At 40.5% G+C, this 26,104-nt stretch overlaps 1 protein-coding gene across 1 annotated transcript in view; it reads right to left on the bottom strand.

Moving 5' to 3' along the window:
- LOC148038215 (phosphatidylinositol/phosphatidylcholine transfer protein SFH6-like) overlaps nucleotides 1-25,691 on the bottom strand; it is a 71,377-nt gene extending 45,686 nt beyond the window's left edge. The window contains exons 1-3 of the mRNA XM_087670053.1: nucleotides 25,534-25,691; nucleotides 15,786-16,075; nucleotides 13,898-13,997 (exon numbers count right to left, since the gene is read on the bottom strand). Of these exons, the coding sequence (XP_087526179.1) occupies nucleotides 13,898-13,997; nucleotides 15,786-16,069 (384 nt within the window). The 5' untranslated portion in view covers nucleotides 16,070-16,075; nucleotides 25,534-25,691. The remainder of the gene's footprint in view (nucleotides 1-13,897; nucleotides 13,998-15,785; nucleotides 16,076-25,533) is intronic.
- Nucleotides 25,692-26,104: the final 413 nt, after the last annotated feature.

The following is a 26,104-nucleotide window of genomic DNA, read 5'->3' as shown; positions in this document are numbered from 1 at the left end:
GGAATCTGCTCAAGTGCTGTCAAGAAATAAGAAAGGACAAACACCCCTAGAAATCACATAGCCACATGTTGGACTTCTATTTGTGACCCAAGAAATTCCCCCCTGCCCGCCCCCACCCAAAAAAAAAATCACTAGCATAGTCTCAACAAATACCGTGGGAAGTGTTAGACAGTCATTTCCTGGACAGTCCTACAGCCCGAGTGCCATGTCAGCAGTATGGCAGAATGCCACATCGGCAGGGCGGACAGGTGCCACGTGGCACAGGTACAGTTGGACAGTTTCTGCAGTCCGACAGTTTTTTCTGTATTATTTTATTCAGTCAGCTGCATTTAATGCAGCCAACCTGCAGCCGGGCATTATTTCCTGACTGACCATTTATAGTCAGATTGTGGCACATTCTCAGATATCATTCTGATCTTGAGATCTGTCAGAGTTGGTATGCTGAGACTGACTGCGCTCGGGCTGATGGAGATTGAGGTCTCCAAGCCGATATTTCCTCTGCCCCCGTGTATATTTCTGCACTCTTATACAGCACACTACACTGCAGATTTTCTGCGTTGCACTGTCTCCTTTTCTCTCTCTCTCTCTTCTCTCTGTGTTCACTCTCTCTGTCTTTGTCCTACGCTTCCACATCGCTGCACTCTGACAGGAAGACCATCATGAGGGCTCTCATCCACACTTAAGGGTCCCATAAGCAACACCTATATGTGTCCTCTTGCTCTCCATATCAAGCACAAGATACTAGGAATTGGCCATACGCAAGCCACATGCCAACTACTTGTTAGATTTATTTATCCTTGTGTGTGAACACACATAATTGTGTGTAAAAGTGTGTGTTTAGGTGTGAACACCTTTTACACCACTTAGCATTTAATAAGCGTCAAAGGTGTAGGTGGATACCTGATCCTGTATATTCAAGCCCTATCACTTTTTCTATCATCAAAAACTATCACATCAATCTATTCAGCTTGTTGTCTACTTGCAAGAGCTCTCTCTCTCAATCATGGAGCTTCATCCTCCATAGCCTGTTGGACACACATTAGCTCCATACCCAATATTGCTAAACTCCTTTGTGCTACTAAACAAAGGAAGCATGGCAACTTCCGAAGCCTAGATTAGACGTATAGTCTCCTCCAAAAGTCAGTCAATAACAAAGTTGGATTCACACCCATGTATGTGAAAAAACCCAGTACAGAGTCCAGACATAGATATTTTTGGAGATGGTACTTGTAATTTGGCTTTTTCATACTTTTAATAGAAATTTGGGGCAAATTTGTTCTTTGATATTTTCTTTTTTTACCTTAGCTCTTGAGGCTTGTTGTTGCTAAAACTGCTGACTAGTCATTACTTTTGCCTATTGAAACTTAATGTTTCATGTCACTACAAGACATGATGCTTTGATCTTTTATGAATTGAATTTATGACTAGTTTGCAATTCCAAATTGTTTAAGTTTTACAACTCTCCAATTTTAAATGTGTATAGTGTTTACTTTTTGGGTCCCGACCTTCTCTTCCCCATCCCCCCCCCCCCCCCCCCGCCCCGAAAAAAAAGGGTCACATGATTCACCCCCAAGAACTAAACCATACTTCAATCATACTTTTGTACCCATATGCATTTGCCATATGGAAACATATGGAAAATATAATGGTTGAGAAGAGTGAAGAGATGTCTTCTCTTTACCAAGCTTGGGCAATTATTGGCATTGCTCTAATCTTGCTTGTCTATTTCTCTTTCCCAACCTAGTGGTAAGTCCAAAAATTGAGACATCACAAGGTCTATTAAGAAAAGGGTCTCTCCATGCCCACCCACTAGAATCCCATTAGAATCTCTCTCTTCATGGATAGATCTTGCATACTAATATATGCACATAATAAAACATCACAAGGTTTGTCAAGAAAAGAATCACTCCATACCACTCCCTCGGATCCCACTATAATATTCAAAGAGGTCTCATCTAATAAGCCTAGTGTCTCCATCCATCCATCATGCAAGTAAAATGCTATAGATCAAAGTACCATCTCCTATTACAATTGAGTCACTAATGTGATTAGTTGACAAGAGCAACATCTAGACTCTGACTAATTCAAATTGTCTCTCATTAGTCTACCATCCTCCTCCCCTGTAAAAGTGAAAACTCTCTGTGCTGATCACAACCACCCTAAGCACATCTCCTTTGAAAGAGACCAACCTAAGTTTAAGACACGTCAATTTCCATTGCCCACTCTAGAGGCACCCCCTCCATTCACAATAAATTATGGTCCTCACTCCTCTGAGGCCCTCGAGTTTCTATCTTTGAGTGTCATCTAGTAAATCTAAACAATAGACTGCTCTCCTATTGTAGCAACAGCCTATGGATAATCTCGTCCAAAAGAGATGGCTCTACCAAAGTTGTGATTTAACTCTAGTCTCAAATAATGAAGAGAAGTAGCTACCTCTGCCTCTCTCCGACAATGATCAAGGGCATCTAGTGGAGGTCAAAGGATATTGGTCTCGCAGCTTAGATACTTGCAACTTTAAAAATCTTCCCCAAAAGCTCTCGCATATCCTACTAGAAAATCTAGTAAGTGCTAAGCTACCATTTTCCTCCAAAAACAGATGTAATGGTCCATAGTCTCCATATTAATAACTTTCACAAACCTATGAGAGAGAGAGAGACACACACACACACAACATGGAAGCAAAGAAACAACTTTTGAACATTGAAAGAGGTGAACAAGAAAGCAATAACACAATAACTCAAGAAATGATAAAACAAGCCATGGAATCCATATACCACAGCATGAGAAGATGCATAATAGCAACACAGGCTAAGGTGACCACCAAACTACCTCCAATCTGTTAGAAAGTGGAGCAGCAATGGAAGCGTAAACATATGCTGTAATAAACTGTTGAAACACAAGACAAAAGAGAAAGAGAAAGAAAGAACACAAAAAAACACAATACAAATGAGAACTTCGATGTATGCTCAGGAAATGGAATCCATATATCCAACATGAGACAGTCGCATACAACAGTGAGTCACTGGCTGCGTGGGCACCGGCACTAACTCCTCTCTCCTCTCGAAGTCTCCACACATGTGATCTGGCAGATGAGTGACTGGGTGAGGAGGAGGAGCCAGAATATATAGAACAAAAATATGTCCTCAATATGATCAGGTCAGCCAGCATTTAATGCTGGTCGGCCAGCAATAAATGCTAAATATGACCAAAATGAAGACCATAAAAAATGCCTAAAATATCCTAAATAATGTGCCCATCCTCTGCATGCACAAACTCACACACAAGTTGACATATCTGCTAACACAATCTCCCTCTCCAATGGATACACATGTGCAATGAATGAGAAGAGTAGAAAGGAGACACCTATAAATAGGGCACAAGTTGAGGCCCAAGACAATTGGGCCGAACATAAAAGGCAGCCCAAATGCCCACTTGAGCACCTACCCAAATGCCCAAATACAACCGATAAAACCCACGAAATTTACTAGTGTTGACACCCTCTCTCTAAATCATGGGCCACAAGTACAATGCAATCCACAATTACAGGGGAACAACGAACTATCACCATGTCCCATACCACAGCTATGATCTACTAGAAACCTGCACCACCATAATACACACAACAATGACAAGCAAAGAGGACCATGGATACCCAAGGACTAGGTGATCAAGCCACCAAGGTGCTACAACAAAGACATTGACATCAATGTTGATCATACCAAGCCCCAAAACAAAGAATAAAAATAGTTGAATCTCAATGCCGATCACAAACTACCCCCGCATAAAATACATCATGACCATGGAAATATGGATTCCTCACCAACGTCAGCCACAAACCGCCAAGGGGGTCCCCTCATGAGGGAGCAGACTAGGTACAAAACACCACTCTCTCTCTCTAACTTCTCACAATGAACTTGAAAGGTAAACCAACTCCAAGATTTAAAACACTAAATTGCATCCGTGCATATTAAAAGCCACACTCAAAGTCCACCACACCTAAATATGGATGAGGCTAGAATTCCCCACCTCCACCACCCGTTCACATCCCATCTGTGGCACACTAAAGTCATGAGGGATGACAACAAACTAGGGCTAGAAGACCTCCCCTCTAACCTAAGCGCACACTTATGCTCCAATAACATGGGGGTCATATGTTGGAGACAAACTAGAGTAGAGGACATTTGGGCTTGTAAGGCATTCACCACACCATCATACTCAAAAGGCTAGTCGCCCCAGACGACAAGGTGGCACAATAAGTGTTGAAAGGTAGACACATATACTCCGATGGGAAAGGGAGCAAAGGTCAATAACAGTAGTCCCTAGTGGAGTGACCGATCTTGCCACAATAGGAGTTCAGTGGTTTATGCTTCCGTCTTTGGAGAAACTATAACACCCCTACGTCAAACCTGTAAAGGGAATGTGGGAGAGAGAAGAAATGGTAATGATATCTCTCGACGGTGCACTTGCAATAAATCTAAGAGTGTTGTCAATCCCGCATCCTTCCTTTGCCTTGATGAAGATGAGGATCTTTAGCTCTTGGAGCACCTAGTTTGATACCACGTTGAGAAACGGTAGGGTTTGCATAGAGGAGCACACTACAAACACAATGACAAAGAAAAATAAAACAAAAATATGAAGAACGATGAGCATTGAATCATGTTAGATGAATCATATTGATACAATGGAGTGGAGCTTGGAGATGATTGCATTATCCTAGCTCATCATGAAGCAGCACCTAGAAGGAATAGTGTGAAGGGAGTAAAAAACACTTCTTTGAGAAGAGGAGCCGATGACAAGGAAAAGAGCTACTCTATGAGGGAGATCTTTAGCTTCGGGAGCACCCTTGCTATAATACCATATTGGGAAACAGTAGGATTTGCGGGGATAAACAGTGTGTACGGCAAACACTGTGACAAAGAAAACTCAAATCACAAAACAAGTATGAAGAATGATGAGCACTGAATCATTTTGAATGAATCATATTGATACAATGGAGTGCAAGCTGGAGATGGTGCACTATCCTAGCTAATCAAGAGGCAAAACCTTGAAGGCATCTGCACTATGAAGGGAGCAAAACACTATCCTAATAACAGATGGTGGTGATGAAGATCAGCTCTGAGTTGATGCCTAAGTATAGGGCGGCTGCAAAAAACAAGTTGCCACAACAAAGGACAGATGAAGGAAGGCTGGATAGCACATTATAAGCCTCCAGGAATTGAGATGTCCTCCATTCCAAGGTGTGAACAATAGTGGAGAGTACTGAGGAGAGAAGGAACTAATGAAGAATGATAGTGACGTGTCCTAGATAAATGCCCAGGCCCCATGCCCTACTTATAGGCACGAGCCACTGAATTGTCTAGGGTGGCACCCTGGCTGTCTCGAATGGCACCCACACGCTAATAAATTATATAAACAAAGCCTTTTGCGGGCTGTAAATGGAACCAAAATAGAAATCAATATAATGCAATGCACTTAATGACTTTACTTGCTCAACAAAAACAAGGTACCACAGTCGCTTATGTGCAAACCAAGCTTTCATATCCACACTCCAAGTTACATAGTCAGGGCCTTTGAGCTCATCATCAATAGAAGCACACAGAGGAGCCATTGAGTGATGAAATAAAGATGGAAGCAAAGAAAGGGATATGAGAGAGTACATGAGGTATTGCTGGTTAATTCACCCAAAAAATCAAAGGTTTAACAATTCAAGCAACACGGTTCAACTAAGCACATAGAAATCGGATAAAATAGCAAAGACAGTGTAGTCCAAACACACAACAACCATCACATACAAGCATGCTCCAAAGCAAGAAGTATTAATGTGGAAAAGTATTAGTGTGGAAGGTATAACCAACATTTAAGGAAACGTAATAAACAAAGTAAAAATGTACTAAAACAAATTGGTGACAGCAAGACATCAACGTGCCAAGATCATCGTCAACAAAACAATAGGTGTGAGCCAGTCAAACATACGTGTTGATCATAGCAGGTGTCAAAAAAGTGTGGAGCAACCAAGGCAAGAGAAGGAGCTGATAGAACAACCATAAACACAAACAACAAGAAAGAACAATATGTCAATAAGAACACAATAAGTCGAAGAGAATAGACCCGAGAAATAGATACATATGCCAAGGCTCAAGAGTGTACAAAAGTACAGATTATGACCAACCAACAAAGTGTTGCACTCTCCCTCTCCATTAGGCAACAAAGTATGCTCATATCTGATGAATAAAAGCGGAGGAGAGGAGCAGCCTACAGATAGGCCAAATACATATAACAAAAAAAGCAAGTCAGCCAACAACATTAAACATCATAAATACAAGTTGGCTGTATTAAATGCACCAATCTCAAAACTAAAATGCCTTCTACTAATAAACTTTATCACCAAAGAACTATATAATGCTAGCAACCTCTCACAAATCATGGGTGATCAATACAATATACTATACAATGTTTAAGGACACATTATAGTGCAAAGAACAATGATAATCAAGATAGGACCATGGATACTCAAGCAATGGGTGATCAAACGCAAAGAGTAGAAATAGCTGAATCTTGATGTCCATCAAGAACCAACTTCCAAAAAGCACGTCATGACTATGGGTTCCCCACCCTCAACTAGATCACCAAAGTATCCCTTCATGAGAACATGACAGGAGCATAAATTTCTCTCTGTCAAACATAGAAACAAGGGACTGCCATCTCAAGCTCTCGAGATACCAAGACACTATCCCAAAACGTGCCACCATGTCGGAACGGGAAAATAGAACGAGGGACATCCCCTTTCACGTCCCCAACAAGGGGTGTTGAGCTAAAACACTTTCCAGCTGATTAGTATTTTTAAACCACCCCAAAACACGCTTAATTAATGAAAAACACAAATTTGGTGCACGGTTTGAGAGAGTTTCAATGGTCCCCCAAAACCCTAATTTTTTGGGGCACCCTTCAACATCTATAAATATATAGGCTACCCACCATTCAACCTCATCTTTTGGTACAGGTTTCTCACTCGACCATGCAGATTTCAGCCATCAGCCACCTACCATCTATTGTCCAACCATCAGTGATTGCAACCCATCACTAATCAGCCCTAGAAGGCATGTTTTCAGCCATCACCCTACTGTTTGGAGATCTCCATCTACTACATCATCGTAGCACCTGATTAGCTTGCATTTTCAACATCTGGTGTCAGGCAACAAACTGCTGCCATCTCTCCCACCGAGCGACTATTGCAGTACCTGCATTTTTGCTGTCCAACAGGCCGTCTACATTAGGAACCACCTCTCATATTAGCATTTGATGATGATTGAATGAGAGGAGGAGCCACTGAATAAATCGGCCCAACATATGCCAAATATGGCAACTAGTTGGCCAACATTTAATATTGGTCGGCCAAAAATAAATGCCTAAATAATCACTAAAATGGCCACTATAAAATGCCTAAATTACCCAATAATACCAAGTATAGCCCAGACTCACACATGAGCTGACTAGATTGCTAACACTTCTGTCTCTGTTTGTCTCTGTGTTTGAGTTTTGAGTTTTTGCATTTTGTGTTTTACATTTTGCGTTTAGGATTTGAGTTTTGCTTGTCTATGTCTGAGTCTTTGTGTTTCAATCTTGGTCATACATGTTGTGTTTCCTCAATGCAAGCCCTAGCATATCTTCGCATGGTATTAGAGTCATCCTCTCTATGTTTGTCTCTGTGTTTGAGTTTTGAGTTTTGAATTTTTGCATTTTGCGTTTTGCCTTTAGGATTTGAGTTTTGCTTATCTATGTCTGAGTCTTTGTGTTTCAATCTTGGTCGTACATTTTGTGTTTCCTCAATGCAAACCCTAGCATATCTTCGCATAGTATCAAAGTCAACGCTCTTCTAAACAGTATCCTGCAGTGATTGTGGAGGCTAGTCTTTGTGCAAGACTCACATGCGACTCAATTCTAACTCAAAATGTAAGCACCTTCTTCTTCGGATCCTATGACGCTCTATCAAGCTTTTGCATCATTGGAGGCTCTGAGAAGGCATTATGGTCTTGAGTAGGAGCTAGACACACCTTCACCTTTACCATCTTCTTCTCGTTTTGGTCATCTTACAGATGAAGAGTTTGAGGAGTACTTGTGCATCACGTACAATTCGGTCTACACTCCTCCAACAAGTACTACCACTCCGTTTGGAGCAATTGGTACGACTCACCATCTCTCTCATCTTGGAGGGATTATGACATTCAACAGATCTGGCTAAAACCAGTCTTTCTTCTTGTAGGTGGTAAATAACTTGATTAAGCACTTAATTACACCGATTAACAAATTCACAAAACTGAAAATGCACACTTTACCACTTTAATTTTAGACATTGGATACCTTGTTGGCCCCAAAAGCGCCCCTTGCAGTATTTCTTTATCTTATATTGCAAATGGAAGGAGTACAACTGAGATCCTCCGATCTACTCCGCTAATCCAAGTGTCTCTTGCTATCAAAACTAACCAGCAAACCTCCAAACCAATTTGTCGTTTGGTTTGCTTGGGGATTAATCTTCACCTTGCCCCTTGAAAGACAAATTCAGTCCCAAATCTGATATTGGCTAGCTGACCTCTTGAACATCCTTGAAATTCCTCAATTTTGGCTACTAGAATTTAAGCCCTAAGCCCTCAATTCTACAAAATTAGGGTTTGTAGCAAAGATTGACTGAAATCTCTTCCTTTGATGGCCCAAACTACTAGAAAATACTAAGATAACTTAAGAAATGGCTGGGGGATGAGAGAATGATGTAGAGAGAGAAATTTTGGAGTTCCATCACGAGAGACATTGAAAAACTGTAGCTGCCTTGGCTCAAACAGCCATGGAACCTATCACTTAGGACCACTAGAGAGACTTATGTCACCTCTTATATGCTATCAATTGCATCAAAGGACCTTGGGCTGCTGTCACCTCTGCTCTTGGAAAGCTCCAAATTGCTGTCACTTGCTGTCACTCTTTCACAATGGCTGGAGTAAACTCGACCAACCCCTTAAAACGTTTTTTCCACTTGCATGAGGAAGTTTTGCCAAGTAGCGACCTTCTAATCCCATTTTTTAACATTATACGGCTTAATAAATTAATTTTAAAAATATTGATTTTTAAAAAATAATTTAATAATTATTCTAGTGCTCAAAAAAATAATTTCACCAACCAATAATTATATTGGCTAGACCAATTTGTCTTTCACATACCATTGAGCAGTTATTGACCCTTAAACTGACATGAATTAGTTAATTAATGCCTAGTCTCTAATGATACCACTGATATTAATGGCCAATAAATTGGCCTAGGCCCAAAATCTACCACATAGTACCTGTCAGACATAACTTATTACAACTTTTGCCTTTGGCACTAACAAATATCTCAAGGTCATAGGTCCCAAAATTGACTTGCACCTTACATGTGCAAGTTACATTAGCACACTTGATTAACTTTTAATCAAATGCTAAGCAAAACAAAGGTGACGCCACTTCCTTTTACGAAACCAAAGAAACATGACCCATTTGGCAGCAAACCAGACAACTACTATAGTACCTACATTTTTGTTGTCCAACACGCCGTCTATATCAAGAAACACCTCTCCTATTAGCGCTTGACAATTCTTTGCTTCGGGTGATCAGTTTTCAACCTTCCTCTAGTGGCACACTGCTGTGTTTACTAGATTTCAACCTTCGACTACTGTGTTTTGGTGACCAATCTACTGCTCTTCATTATCCAGCACTCTCTCATCTCCAACCGATGGTTACTACACTTGGGATCCACCTCCGGTGGATGTCACTCTCCGACACTACATTGCTTTACCCTTCGGCATTCTGTACACTCTTACATTCATTTATAACATTCATTCACTTTAGAGTTTCTTCTCTCTGTGTTTGTCTCTATCTTTAAGATTTGAGTTTTTTACATTTTGCATTTTGCGTTTTGCGTTTTGCGTTTCAGGTTTGAGTTTGCTAGTCTCTTTCTAAGTCTTGTGTTTCAATCTTGATCTTACATGTGTTTCCTCAGTGCAAACCCTAGTATATCGGCATAGAGGGACATCAACCCAATCCCTGTTCAGACCGAGTTGGGTTTAGGCGCATCATTTGCTGCTTCTTGCCGAATCTTTCACAACTCACTCATCTATGTGCCACGTCACGCAATCTTGTCCCAACCTCCCTACTACCTTGTGTAATCCTGCCCTTAGGCCCCACCAGCTCTTCCACCTCTTCCTTCTTCCACGCTTCCCTCCTTCTATCTATTCCTTCCACCTCTTCCTTCTTCCACGCTTCCCTCCACCCTAGTATATCGGCATAGGGGGACATCAACCCAATCCCTGTTCAGACCGAGTTGGGTTTAGGCGCATCATTTGCTGCTTCTTGCCGAATCTTTCACAACTCACTCATCTATGTGCCACGTCACGCAATCTTGTCCCAACCTCCCTACTACCTTGTGTAATCCTGCCCTTAGGCCCCACCAGCTCTTCCACCTCTTCCTTCTTCCACGCTTCCCTCCTTCTATCTATTCCTACCATCTTCCTCCTTCCCTCTTCGCTCTTCCTCCTTCCGTCTCTTCCAACTCCAGCTTCCACCTCTTTTGTCTGCTTACTCACCTAGGCCCTACACGCTATAGCAACCTACCGTACGTCCATATTTGCGCCTACTTAGCCACTTTGACCCATGCCCGTCTATTCCAATGTTTGCCTAACTATCAGCACTTCAATGGCTTCGTCACGACCAACTCATCATGCCAAAGGAAGAGGTGGACGCTCCGACACATGGTCATGGTGGGATGAAGTAAATGTTAAACGCCCATCAACCGAAGGCGGATTGCATGCTTGGTCATGCAAGGTGTGTCCTTACTAGCATAGGAGCAATGCAAATAAAGTAAGAGCTTATTTATTGCATGAGCCAAGATTGGAGGTGCACTTTTACCCCAATGTCACGCCGAAGAAGATAAGGGAGCTTCTAGAGCATGTGGCTAGTCTAGAGGCTATATTTGCATCAAGGCTTACTCGAGTTGTGATTGATCCAACTATGCTTGCGATGGCAGCAGCAGTTGTTATTGATGGGTCCAAACCTTCATCTACAACGACGAGTGTGGCATACATACCATGTGGCTTTAGTTTATTTATGCCATTAGAGCCTTCGTCCTCAACCACTAGACATCAAACTACTCTCAGGGGAAGTTGGGAGCCAACAAAAAAAGAGGAAACAGATTTAGCTATGGCTCGTTATTTCTACCACAATCACAGTCTTCTAGGAGAATGTAAGAAAAAGGCAGAGAGCAATGACTTCTCGAAGAATGTAAAAAGAATTGATACAATGGTATATCCTATCGTACACTTATTGCAACTTGTTGATGGTATGTAGTCATATATTGGCAAAGTGTATGAGGCAATGGATAGGATGATCAAGAAGTTCAAAGATTTTATACCTGATGATGAGAAATATGAGATACATGATCTATGTATTGGGAGATGGAATGTCTACAGTTCACCTTTACATTCAGTTGCCTTTATTGTGGACCCTAAGTTTCAAGGTAAGAATCAAGAATATAATGCTCAAGTAAATCTATATTGGAGGCTTATTCTAGAGCACCTGGTGCACGATGTAGATACCAAGCATAAGATCAGAGATAAGCTTGCTATGTATAAAAGAAGGCGAGGCTTGTATGGTTGTGATGATGCTCAGGTGAACCGCTTCAAGATTGGGGTACCTTTATGGTGGAAGGACTTTGAATCGCATGAGCCTAAGTTGCAAAAGTTGATTATCTGTATCTAGAGTCCGGGAGTGATCTTCTCTTGCTTGGAGCAATTATGAAGCACCTACAGTCACATTGCCTCAAAGAAGAGGGAATCGCCTTGGAGTGGAAAAGGCAAATGATTTGATCTTTGTCAGTGCTAACTTGGGGATGCTTTGCAAAGGTGTTACATCACAAGCCGATCCATTTACCTAGTGGGAGATGGAGCAAGAGGAGGAGTATGCTTGTCTTATGGAGACCCTTCCTAGCACCCATGATCATGAGGCTAGCACTTGAAGATCTGCAAATGCTCATTTTCCTACAAATGATGATGATGCCCTCTAGATTTGGGCTTGATCCTTCTTGAACTTTTCTTTATGCCATATGGCTCATTACAGTCTCACAATTAGTTGCTTTATGGTTGGTTATTGTTTACAATTTAGTCTTTTGACATTTGTCCTTGACTCCTTTGACATTTGTTTTTAGTTTGGACTCTTGACTTTTCATATCACATGAATCATGACACTAGATAGATGCTCCTTTGTAATACATCAATCTTTAAAGTTTATCTATATGGTTTGCCATTTGATATTTGCTCATCTTATGTTCATTATGCAACATGATAATAAATACAATGAAAACAGATGTTTTTAAAGCTTTCAGTGTGCTTTTGTATGTATTTCATTGTAGAGAAGTTCAATGTGATGTGAGCTGAAATCTGTTTTATATATAAAAATGCATTTTTAAATGAGCTATCCCCCCCAGTCTTGTTCCTTGGTTTTGGCCGTCCCCCATCCGTGATCCCGATCCCGTCCCCCATCCCATGTTACTATGCTGTCAAACATCCCATCACTGCTAGTTTCTTGCACAATCCTTTCAAAAATGCCCCTTTTTACCACAACACTACCACTAACTTTTCTTCTATCCTTTGAGATTAAGTCTTTAAACTCCACTAATGCTACAACTCCCTCCTAGTGTAATGTTACAAGTAGAGTAAGGGAGGAATGGATAATACCCCTCTAAATCTGGCAGGATACGTGATGTCTCCTCCAATGCGCAAGCATTCACCATCAACCACTAAAGGACTCAAAAACAAATGCACACACAATAGATGCTTTGATAGCTAACTGTATCCAACATTAGAATCACTCAAGTACTCCTCAAGAATGGATGCACCCACAATAAATGTTTCAATAACCTGGTTGTAGAATCGTACACACCACTATTGAATGTCCCTCTATGATGCTCCTAGGAAAATCACCAAACAATAAAAACATACTATCAATTGATGGAGGAAAATACAGCACCTAAGTTGGATAGATAAGGCAAACCTAATTGTGCCAAAATCTCCACTAGAAGGAGAAGCAACTGCACTCAACATACTTTTACAAATAATATCTACTTAATCTTCACATTTTCTAAAACACCATTTTCAAAGCTTACAAAATGCCCCAATAACGTATGAAATCTTTCATGAATTGTTAATTCATTATATGCCCATCATATGTGCCTCCTTCCTGATAAGATGAATAGAGCAAAATTGTAGACACTCCCATAACTTATAACTCTTCCATGAATTCATTTTTACAAATAATATCTACTTAATCTTCACATTTTCTAAAACACCATTTTCAAAGCTTACAAAATGCCCCAATAACGTATGAAATCTTTCATGAATTGTTAATTCATTATATGCCCATCATATGTGCCTCCTTCCTGATAAGATGAATAGAGCAAAATTGTAGACACTCCCATAACTTATAACTCTTCCATGAATTCATTTTTACAAATAATATCTACTTAATCTTCACATTTTCTAAAACACCATTTTCAAAGCTTACAAAATGCCCCAATAACGTATGAAATCTTTCATGAATTGTTAATTCATTATATGCCCATCATATGTGCCTCCTTCCTGATAAGATGAATAGAGCAAAATTGTAGACACTCCCATAACTTATAACTCTTCCATGAATTCCTCTGGCTCTCTCACTTTTCTCTTTTAACTTCAACCTTCAAATTCAAGCAATGTTGATACTCAAAAGCATGTCTGCACTTTCATTCTGATGTTATACCCAAAAAGGGGCCTTGCAAACTCTATGTTGATTGCAGAGACAATGATACTAAAGTTAGAATGATGTTTAAACAAAAGCACATGATTAACCTCCTCAATTGTATCAGCCCCGAACTCCTCTCTCCATTTGAGCATATCAATCCACATTGCCTTTGTTTTTTCTATATCGAATTTGCGAGCTTTCAAAAATCTGAAAATAAGAAGACAAGCCAAATACCTTCTTACAACCTTTATGAAAGTGAAGCTCATGATTTGGATGTTTTTATGCAATTACACTAACAAAAATCTGAAAATAAAAAGACAAGCCAATACCTTCTTACAACCTTTATGAAAGTGAAGTACATGATTTGAATGCACTTATGCAATTGTGCTATCCAAATTCAGGAAAATTAACCACTTAAGTCCTTACTTGTCATAAAACTGTGCTGCTCCTCTCAACTGACCTCCTCTAACATGTACACACAGAAGAAGGCAGACAGAAGAACACAATGAAGGGTTCTATTGAGGTTCTGATTCTCTGCACATTGGACTGCTTCTTGGGGACACTAGGTTTCATATGTCTCTAAAACAGTGTCCTACAGAAGACTAGCCTGAAAACAAACATCGACTATGACAATTAATGGCTTAAGCTTTCCACCACTAGTCTGAGCCCTTAAGATTCCCGAAAATAGGTAATAGCCAGAAGGTCACTCTCTCCCCTCAGATTGCAGCTGTGTTAAATTGCATTTAGACTACATTTGAAGACTATTACTGCTTTGAGGAGAAAGCCACAGGCTGAAACCGGTAGTAGAGTTCATTTGGTTCAGAATAATGGACCAGATACTCGTAAAGAGGAAAACTGGAAGTAGTATTAGTTCTAAGACTGGGCTAGAATTCCCTGAAGAGAAACAGAAAGGAGTCTGAAAAGGAAAATAACACCTCTTGGGAATTGCTACAGAAGGCAGTGCAATTTTGCTCTCTAAAACTTGTTGAGACCAATACTAAGTACTACAACAGCCACTGCTCTGATTACTGAGATGTGCTTTTACAGATTATCCAAATTTTCCATCTGCTAGAGTGCCAACTAAAATTTGACTCATTCCATTCCTACCCTTGGAAAACTGAAATCTTCATCAGCTCTTGCTGCTCCAACTCAAACAAGAGCAGCAAGACCAGGTGAGGTTGAGTGTCCACAGGCTTCACATCTTAATATGGGAGTTTACATGCTAGGATCCGGTGCTACCTGCTGGATTCACATGTCTAACTGCTAAGATCAGACCATGTGAACTATTCTGCACTTCTTGGTTTGCACGTCAAACTACGGTTGGCACTCTGGCTGTCAGTTGAATAAAGTAACTAGTTACATATTGTCGATCAGATTATAGATAGATCTGTGTTGCATGTTTAAACACAGAGGCAGCATGCTATTCACACAGGCCTTGTAACTATGTAGGATCATTTCATGGCTGTATCTTGTATTAGTGCATATTAGGTGATCTGTTGTGGGCATCTACTGCTGTATATGTTTATTGGCTTGTACACGTTTTGCATGACAGCTTGAGAATCCAGGTGATAGTAGCAGGGTCCTTAGAGTCAGCTGAAGTTGCTGAACAGACTCCAGCTTCTACTCGGCCCTGTTGGTTAGACAATTTGCTCCAGTTAGGAGACTCAAGACACAACCAAAAACATGCTGCAAGCTCGCCTCTTGTATGAGATCCATTCAATTCTAGAATAAGAATTTTCTAATAAATGGCGTTAGTAGCTTCTTGAAACTTAAACAAGACTTTATAAATATAAAAATGAAAAGAACCCTTTACATCTGATAATCATGCAGTGTTATCAATTGATATGGCAAACTTCTTTGTCTCACAATTCTCCTGGTTTATCCAGGCTCTTTGTGGTCTGAAATGGGTCACATGTAGCTTTTTTAAACAAAAGGGAACCAAATATACAACCACTGAGACTAAGCTTAATTAGCCATGTCTCTTCACACTTGTACCTTAGCAGAACGTGGTAGTCATCATGTCTTTTGGGTAGTAAGTTCTCTTGAAAAAGCACATGCCGAAAAGTTTCAACAACCATCTGTTCTTGCTCATCTCGAACATCCTTGATGGCAAAGAGATGAATAAGACTTTGGGACTTTTTTGCCCTCCTTTTCAAAGAGTTCCTGAATTTCTTTGAATTAATCATAGCTTTGAATGCCCCCATTTTCCTTTTGCCCCTTCTTTCATCATCAGTGTCACGCTCCACATCTGATTTTCTTTCCCTCCCCTCCTGTGCCATGGATACCTATCCCACTGAAACTAGTCAGGAACATGAAAACCAAAATCTTCTTTATTTCCTGAACCACAAAAGTAAGACAATCATAATAGAAAATCCAAAAACAGACTAAAGTTTATTCCAAGTAGACCATAAATTTTAAAAACTAATCACAAGACACTGAACTGCACAATAAGTAGCACATATGTAAACTAAGTTGGGCCTAAGAAATATTTTTGAACATGTATGTCAATCTACAAGGGACCTCCCATGAGAGAGTTTCAAAGGATGATGTGCACAGAACGACATTAGCCAGACAACAGCATTTACGTTCCTCCAAGCTTTCTGGCAAAGTTCGTCTTTGGATAAGTATAGAATGAGCCTGTGTGTCCCTTTTCTATCCTCGTCCAGAAATAGAACTACCAATGCCAAGTGCCCCAGCTCCAAACTCACTACCCATGAGACCAGAAGCAGCAGTTCCAATCGATCCTATCTATCAAGAAACAACAACACCAGCTACAGATTCTCATGCTCCTGAAGGCTGAAGCTGATGTCAATAATGATGATGCTATCAACACATGGTCCAAGAAATGGGCTCAACCCTGTCAAGCATCGAAGGAAGCATAGCCAGATGCTATCTAAAACCTGCAACCCTATGATGGCATAAGCAAGTAATTTGTCACTAGGATCCCTTTTGAAAAGGTGTCCTCTTTTGGTTTGGCAGGCTAAACTGTTCATTCACATTTTTGAACACTCTAGAGATATTTAAAGTCCAACATAGAAGGTGACAAAGCCATTGTGCACCCATGCATGAATTGTGCCACGAGAAATCACTGAATACAACCATTTGTAACCAATTTCATGCATACATTAGTAATCTAAAGAAATGCCAAAAGGGGCGCTATACTTTGGGGCTAAGGGGGGCTAAGCTGCAGAGCCAACACATCATATGTGGTGCAGTTGCCCTCTAGCTCTAGTTGCATATGGAATTTTCTTGCTGAAATTTACTGTTAAGCTGAATTGAAGTGTTTGTTAAAATATGGTTTACTGCCCTTTGGGCTTCCAAAGGCCTGTTTCATGGTTCCACTGCCAAGACATTACCATCTTTTTGAAGGAGGTGAGCTTGTGGACACCTCAAGGAGCAAACATATGCATGTCGGCTTGCTATAAATCAATTACAACAAGGTTTATATTGGAAGAAAACAATGTACAGCAAGGGGCAAGCAGTAAGAGATGTCACATAACAATGGTAATGGGAGTAAACAACAAGAATCTCCTCCTAAAAGGCACTCAACACATGGCTTTTAAGTCACTAAATGCTGAAAATGCTTCAAGATGGTGAGCAATGAATGGGATTGGTGAGCATGTAGCTCAATCACATGCAACTCCACATATACAAAGTGCTCCAGAAGTAAATGCAATGTTCAAGGCATAGTTAACAGGTGGTGTTGCGAGCTTGCAATACTTCATTCAACAACCTTAATTTGTTGAATTTATACAATCAATTCCCCATATTAAAGGAAAAAAGGTTGCTTCACATTCTAAACAACCAAGTGAGGCTCATGGGCAATCTTTTTATTCACAAGTATTGCATACATCGGTACATGTAATACTGAACATGTAGGAAACTCCAATTCGGTAGAATATTTATTCTTTTACGAATAATACGCAATATATTCCTTATGGACAGCAAATAATTCCTCAACCTATCAGAAGTGGTGCAGCAATGGAAGCATACACAAGTGCTGAAGCAAACTGTTGAACACAAGGCACAAGAGAAAGAAAATAGAAGAACACTGCAAAGAAAGAGAACTCAGAAATATGGGGGCAATAAATGCTGGTCGGCCAACATTAATGCTGGCCAACTGACAGCAATAAATGCCAATCTACATGGAAAATGCCCACAAAAAAATGCCTAGAATACAAACTAAAATGCACAACCCATCTGGCATGCACAGACTCACACATGAGCTAACAATCTTACTAACACCCTCTCTCAAATCATGGGGGATCTAATACAAGACAATGATAATGACTCATCATAGTCCACACAACATAAAACCACCAAAGTAGAACCATGGATACCCAAGCAGTAGGTGATCAAGCCACCACCAAGGTGCCTCAAAGAGAACCCAATGCCGATGTCGATCATACTAGCTTCTGAAAATAGAGAGGTGTCATAACAAATCTCTATATTCATGGACAATGTCTCGCAGTAACATACAAGACCATCCTGTCAAAATTACCTTTGAACATATCTGACCAGGGATTTCCCACCTTCGACCAAGACCGCCAAAGTGTCCCCTCATGTGAGCTCGGACGAGGAGTCAATATTTGTAAAAGAAATAGCCCATCATGAACTTGGATGTCAATCCTAACTCCTACATTTGAACCTACCAGACTTCAATCAATGTGTCAAGAATGTCCCTCTCTGAAACCTACGCACCTATATACCTATATAGATGAGGCTCCGCTACCCCATCTCAACACTCTCTCATACTCCCTCTTTGGCAGTAGAGTCATGAGGGATGACCGCATCACCTGGACAAGAAAGCAGCAAAGGAAGGGGCAGTCAAGCCCTTCCCTCACTCTGAAGAAGTGGATCCCTACCTCATCATGGACTTCTCCTTGGCTAGAGGATTGGAGTTGGAGTCTAAAGAAAAGAATGACTTGTCAGAGGAGTTCACATTCCACTTCTTCTTCTCCTTCTTCTTCTTCCTCTTCTTCTTCTTCCGTGAGGCTGCTAACTCCTTGCAATCCCTCCGCAATTGTCCCTTCTTACCACAATGATAACACTAGGCCTTCAACTTCTTGACTTGTCAGAGGAGTTCACATTCCACTTCTTCTTCTCCTTCTTCTTCTTCCTCTTCTTCTTCTTCCGTGAGGCTGCTAACTCCTTGCAATCCTTCCACAATTGTCCCTTCTTACCACAATGATAACACTAGGCCTTCAACTTCTTCTTCCTGTCACCCCTCTTTAAAGCTATAAAGGCCTCACTTGAACCTCTAGAATGAGACAGAAGCCACCCCTATAAACCCAAAGATGCCTCATCCTCCAGCAACATTAAGGACATATATGTAAAGCTCACAAGTGTAGATGATGTCTACGCCCTCACAGCGTTCGTCACTCCATCAAACACAAGGGGGGAGCTTGTAGAGTACTGTTCCCACTAGATGTGTCTCGGGAAGGGTAGACTACATGTGTCAAAGCTAGCCTTATACCTGTGTAACACAGAGTAAAAATGATTGAATGGTGTCCTTCGACTTAAACTTCATCTGCTAAAGCTTTCCATAAAGGGTCACAGCATGCATAGGAAAAGATGCCTCGTACAACATCTGAAGCTTCAACCATATTTCTAATGATGCCCTGCAAGAGAGAACCGTCAATAGAACTTCTTTGCAAATACACCAAAGCAGTGCAGAATACGTGCGTGCATCATCCGAATCTCAAGTAAACAGAGCTCCCTCACGGTTGTCCTCATCAAAACGTCAAGAAGAGGAAAAGGACGCTGAGACCGAGGAATAGCTCCACTGACAGTGTACCGAATCTGCTTTTGCACAAACTAAGTTTTTATCACAACACTCCATGTAAGATAGTCAAACCCATGTAACTTATCATCTATAGAAGTGCATGAAGGAGTCATAGGGAGAGGACAAGAAAAGAAGATAGAGAATAGAAGATATACAGAGAAAAAATACAGCCAAACCAACAACAAAGACTTCACAAAATGAGAGTTCACATGCAATGTAACCAAAATCCTCATCAAAAACAAAGGCGGACTGCTGCAAAATGAAGAAAAACTAGTGAAAATTTACCAAAAACAACAAAAAAGGCATGTACAAACAATCACCCAGCCACGGTTAGGGGTAGAAAATGAGAACATAGGCTAATGGAGCATTTAATGCAACAAACTAATGACTGCACGCTGAAATCCAAGCGCAGGCTGAAAACGCAAGGTGCTGGCCTACAAAACGTAAGCTTGATCAACAAGGGGGAGAAAGACCTGTAATCGACAGAAAAATCACAGCAACAACCTAAATCCTACAATCTGATACCATGTTAGAAATGGTGCAACAATGGAAGCATAGACAAGTGCTGAAATGACCTGTTGAACACAAGACAGAAGAGAAAGAAAACAGAAGCATACTACAAAGGAAGAGAACTCAAAGATCTACTCGGGAAATGGAATCCATATACCAAACACGAGAATGATGCGTACAACAGTGAGTCATTGGCTGTGTGAGCATTAGCACCGGCTCGTCTCTCCAACATGAAGACCACCTGAAGAATGATGATGACTAAATGCGAGGAGGAGGAGGAGGAGCCACAGAATAAACAGGACAAAAATATGGGGGCAATAATCCTAGTCTGATGGCCAACTGGCAACAATAAATGCCAATTTGCATGGAAAATGCCCACAAAAGAATGCCTAAAATGTAGACTAAAATGCCCAGCCCATCTAGCATGCAAAGACTCACAAATGAGCTGACAAACCTACTAACACAACCATTTATGCATCCAAGTTATTTTGGGGGTGGATCAATGTTTTATACTATGCATGCCACTGCACTTGCCAATGTTGGCACAAGTGTAGTGGCATGCAAAATGTAGCTAGTTTTCAACCACCTATACTAGGTATTCGAAGCAAAATTATCATGGGACATTGCAGCCCAAAATGCACATGAGCATGTATGATAGCATTGGTATGCAATCAAGAATGCAAACTAGGATGTTTGGTCAATTGGGAGGCTCCACTGGGCATATGTTCAATGCAAATGCAGTAATAGCATCGCAAGGGCCACCATTTTCGCAACCACCAACGTATGATAACTTGATACCTTTGGGTGAAGTTAAAGGCTACAAAGAAGGTGGGGCAATAGTAAAATTTAAAACCTTTAATGGTGTGCATAATGTATTAAAAACTTTGACCTTCACATTCAACAATTCAATGCAAACTCATCTGGCAGCAATTTTTCCCAGCGTTTCAAAGTATATGTCATGAGGACATGTATTTTTAAAACCTCACTTAATATGTGGATTAATTTTTAATCACATGGTTAAGTAAATGTTACACATGTGAGGTGTAATTGGGGTTCGAGTAAATTTACGAGCCCGAGACCCGAGGAAATCACGAGATGTCAAAGGCAAAAGTTGCTATAAGTTATGCCGCACAAGTACTTGGTGGTATTTGATACCAGTTGTTGGCCTAGGTCATTCATTTGGCCATAAGTGTCAGTTGGTGACACTAGAGAAGTGGCGTTTAATGATACATAACGCCAATCTGATGATCAAAGATGGTGCGAAGACACTCGGAATGGAAGTTACCTAGCCAATTTAATTAGTGGTCAATCTGATTATTTTTTAGAGCACCAAAATAATTATTAGATTAATTTTTAATATTTAAATACTGAAAATTAATATATAATTATGGATAGTGCTGGAAAAAACCATTTGGAAAGGCTACCACTTATCAAAAATACCCATGCAAGACTGAAAAACGTCTTTAGAGGCTGGAGATGCATTTTTAGTGTATTCAGTCTGCAAGAGGGAGGGAGAAGATGCTACTGGTCTGATTTACAACCATTGGAGGACCTTTTGAGGCAGCCAAGGGCAGGAGAAGACCAATCAACAGCAAGTGACAACATCTACAGGCTGTTGAGACAAGGAAACAGTAGTAAATGACTAATTTTCTTTGGTTCTTTGCATCTACAAGCTGTTGTGAAGGGCAGCAGCTACATTTGACTAATTTTCAACCATTCTTCATGACAAAACTCTAAATTTTCTCTCTCATCTACCAACCATTTCACAACCTTTCTCCGAAGATCTCAGCATTTGGATCCTTGGAGACTAAGAAATTGCAAATTTCTCTGTTGTAAACCCTAATTTACAGTAGAAATTACGCTTTAGCAGTAGCCTTAGCAAGCGTGCAAAAAATTGGAAGCTCCAAGACTTGGATTCAACAAGGCTGAAGGTGAATTTCAGCTAAATTCAGGTGGAGGACTAGCTTGCCATTGAATTAGAGGCATTTCCATCATCTATGAAGTGGGTGAAGGCCAATTAAGTGCCCGAATCAAGGGACAAAATAGATTGAAGACTTGCTAGTCACTTTGGACAATAAGGGGAGTTTGAATTGCGACGGGGATTGGGAGAATCCCATTATAAATCAACTTTTTCTTCAATAAAGCTGAAGAAATATCAAAAGGGACGCCAATTTTGGGGCCAATCAAGTGTGCATTGTCCAAGATCAGTAGGTAAATTTGTATTTTGAGATTTGCATTAATTGTTTTCTGTTGTAATTAAGTTGTAATCAAGGATTTACCGCCTATCCATCGAAGGAAGGCTGGTTATAGTATACAAGGCAACCACTTTCCATTAAGGAAATGCACTTCAATGGTGAACAACTCTTAATGCAAGAAAAGAAACTATCAACTTGGGTGCATTTTAAATAGTCTCTCTTACCAATGGCTCACAAAAACTTTAAAGCACATGTGACAACATCTTGGCATAAATTAGATGCAATTCCTTGTGTTGATTCAAAGTAGTACAACAAAAAAGAAGCAGCTTCATTGTCAATTAGCTCTTTACGTGAGATCACAATGACTGAACAAATAGAGACCTATTGTTGTGCTCCATCCAAAGAAATCCTTGACTATTGCACCAACACAAAGTGACCCGCATGGCACAATTGACTAAAGATACAAACACAACTTATGCATTGATGAAAGGCCATATCACAAGTTTTAAAGGCAGCAATGTTTCAAAAGAGAATACTGAAAGTCTAAATCCTCACAAAGGATCAATAAGCTAAAAGTCAATCTAGGTCATTCTTTCAAAAAGGCAAAGAAGGCAAAAGGTTATTTGCTAGTGCTAAGAAAGCTGCTGAAAGAGAATGCATTGTATAATGCAAACAAATGCTATGTTTGTAAACAAGTGACATAGAGCACATGAATGCCTAAACATAAGTTTCAACGTCATAGAGAAAAGGGTCAAAAAGGCAAGAGGCATAAAACTACAACTAGATTGATATCTGATCTTGCTAATGAGCAATCAATTACAAATGCATCAAAGCTATGCCATGCATGGGGTAACGTGAGGGATCAAAAAGCTTTAGTTTTCTTTGATACAAGTACTCATGCTTGTTAGCATCATTTCTCCAAAATTCGCAACCAAGTTGAGCATTAAAGATTATGAGGTGGGTCCCATGGATGAGGCCACTTTAGCTTGTTCTCGACATGTAGAACTAGTCACCCCTATCAATGGAAAAATCTATATTCATTTGCAGTCATGTTTGGACAATGAGGATTTTCACATTTGCCATTAGAGGGCTTTGATGTATTATTGGGTATTACATGGTGTCATAAAGTGCATGCTACGATTGATACAAGTAACAAGAAAATCACTCACTTAGAAAAAAGGCAACATGTTATTGATGTAAAGTTCAACAAAGTCAATTCCTTTTTTATTTGCTTCAGCAACTTCTTCAATAATGAAAAATCATATTTCCACATACTTTGTTTTTGCAAAAGTTGTGGGTAAACATGACACTAAGTTTAATGTTTCAATGCTGAATAATGAACAGACAAAACTTTTAGATGGATTCCAAGATTCTTTTACCAACTCCTTACCTAGAGAATTACTACTTAGAAAGGCCAATGGATCATTCTATTGGCCTGGTGCCTAGTAGTATGCCTCTAAACAAGTCACCCTACAAAGTGAGTGCTGCCCAACAATAAGAAATAATGAGTCGGGTTAATGAGCTATTGGAAAAAAGGTTGATTCAGCTCAGTTCATCACCCTATCACTTGTACTTCTCATGCAAAAGAGGCATGGTTCATGGCAAATGTATATTGATTACTATGCTTTGAATAAGAACACTCTTAAAAATAGATTCCCTATACCAAGGATTGATGATATCCTTGAGTGGCTAAAGGAAAAGTCAATCTCCAATAGGATAAGACCTTAAAGGTGGGCATCACCAAATGCGTGCCAAGCTAGAAGATGTGCACAAGATAGCTTTTAGGACCACCTTTGGGTTATACGAATTCTTGGTTATGCCATTTGGGTTTACAAACATACACCGCAAATGTTTGGTCGCATTATGGAACAAATGTGACCTTACCAACTCGCCGATCATGTTATCTATAGGGCCTAGTAGGACCACTATTGGTCATACCTAACCTGCACAGCATAAACAGTTCTCTTTCATCTCCATTCATCATGTTTACACATTCTCGTGACACTGTTCATTTCACTTGAGTTTTGGTGTCTACTTCCTTTTACACCATGTGTTTACATCGACATTCACATGTACACACTTCTTAATTTGTATGTCCCATCTAGCAGTGCAATGAGGCATTTTTTGGACTACAAAAATCTATACTTAATCATCCAAATCTAGATCTAGCAGGCCTGCCTGGAGTTTTCAGTCCACATTACTGCATCACTGGCTTGATCTTGGCCCAAGCTCATGATTCTTTTCCATATGATCTACAAACTAAAGTATGCATCACTAGTAAGACTGATTCTTTATGATTCTCTCATCATATCTTTGCATCACCCTCTCATTGAGCACAAATCTCTAATAGAGACATCTTGACAAGACTTTACATAAGCACTCCAAAGTAATTAAGGACATACTTAATTGATGACAGTGGAATGCTAAATTCTGCCTGTAAAAGTGCTGCTTAGGTAGCAGCTAGCAGCTCAAGGCAAAACTGCTGGCCAATAGTTAACTTATGTGCATACCGTCTGTCTACCTGCAGTTCATGTTTGCAAGCTATGTTTTATTCCCAAAGGAACATGACATGAGTATACACACCACCGTTCTGGTCAAGGTGTAACTGGCCAGGATACATTCCATTGCTTACCTGATTAGTAACTGAAAAACCCTGCTACATAAATGCAAAGGTATCAAACATTCACCAGCAGAATGAACACTGATTCGCCTTCTCAACACCACTGAAATTCGTTTTATTCTATAATATATTACAATCATACACATATTTGTAAGCTTCAAACTTTGAGACTCCATCTCGCAGTTGCAAGATTTCACTATAATAAACATATAGGTAGGAAGTCGTAGACATGATTCCCTATTCACTGAACTTTGAAACTGCTTTTCAGATGTGACAGAGAAACTCCTTTCCATGACCATCAGAAACTGCACCGCCTTGTATGCTGTATCTACGGGTTATCAGCTATCGTATTGTAAATTACTCGGTTGACACGTTTCCAACACCTTGCACTAATGTATCACCGTAGGCATCATCACCAAAGGCGTCAATGTTCTTTCCCGCTGAAAGAGTATCACCTAGCTTGTCTCAAACATGCGGAGCGCAATTGCATGTTACGAATGTCAATTGAAAAGGAGAGCCAGATCGAATAAGTCTGCTGAAGTAACATGCAGCTGCGGGACAGCAGCCTCCATATACACTCAATAAAAAGAGAACGACTTTGAGGAGAGATCTGGCAATGTGGAAGGGAAGTACCTGGAAAAGCAGCACCGAAAAATGGAAGAAAGCAGATCTGCTGCGATGCACAGGAAGGAGAGGGAGAGGAGGGGGAGGTTGAGAGGAGCACGCCTGGCAGCTGCAGTCGATGTGAAACGGGGGGACTCGGGGAGGTTGAGCGCTGAGATATTCAGAAACCACTAGGATCTTTCTTGCACGAGCCAATTCGTCCCTCCCTCTTCTGGCTTCTTTTTTTTTTTCGTAAATCTCCTCTCTCTCTCTCTCTCTCTCTCTCTCTCAAATGAAAACTGCTCCGCTCCTAAATGTCCGACCCCACCTGGGCACGTGGCTTTTATGAGTCACACAGTAAACACACGCACACATTCTCTCTCTCTCTCTCTCTCTCGTCTGGACCCTGGAGCCTCGTCTCTTCCCCCGCGAGTCTCTCTCTAGACTCCCAGTGCCTCCTGCAGTGTGTACTTGACCTCCCAACCTCGACCTTTTTTTAATGAGATGAGAATCCTATTCCTTCCTCAGTCCTCCCTTGTCGAACACTCTACCTTATTACTGCGACTCCTGAGTACCGTCCTTTGCCTAGTTCGTTGCAATC

This window comes from Lygodium microphyllum, chromosome 3 (genome assembly GCF_053477565.2).
Source record: "Lygodium microphyllum isolate KBCC chromosome 3, Lygodium_microphyllum_v1.1.10, whole genome shotgun sequence".
In the NCBI taxonomy this organism is placed as follows: domain Eukaryota; kingdom Viridiplantae; phylum Streptophyta; class Polypodiopsida; order Schizaeales; family Lygodiaceae; genus Lygodium; species Lygodium microphyllum.
This window is presented reverse-complemented; position numbering and strand designations above follow the sequence as displayed.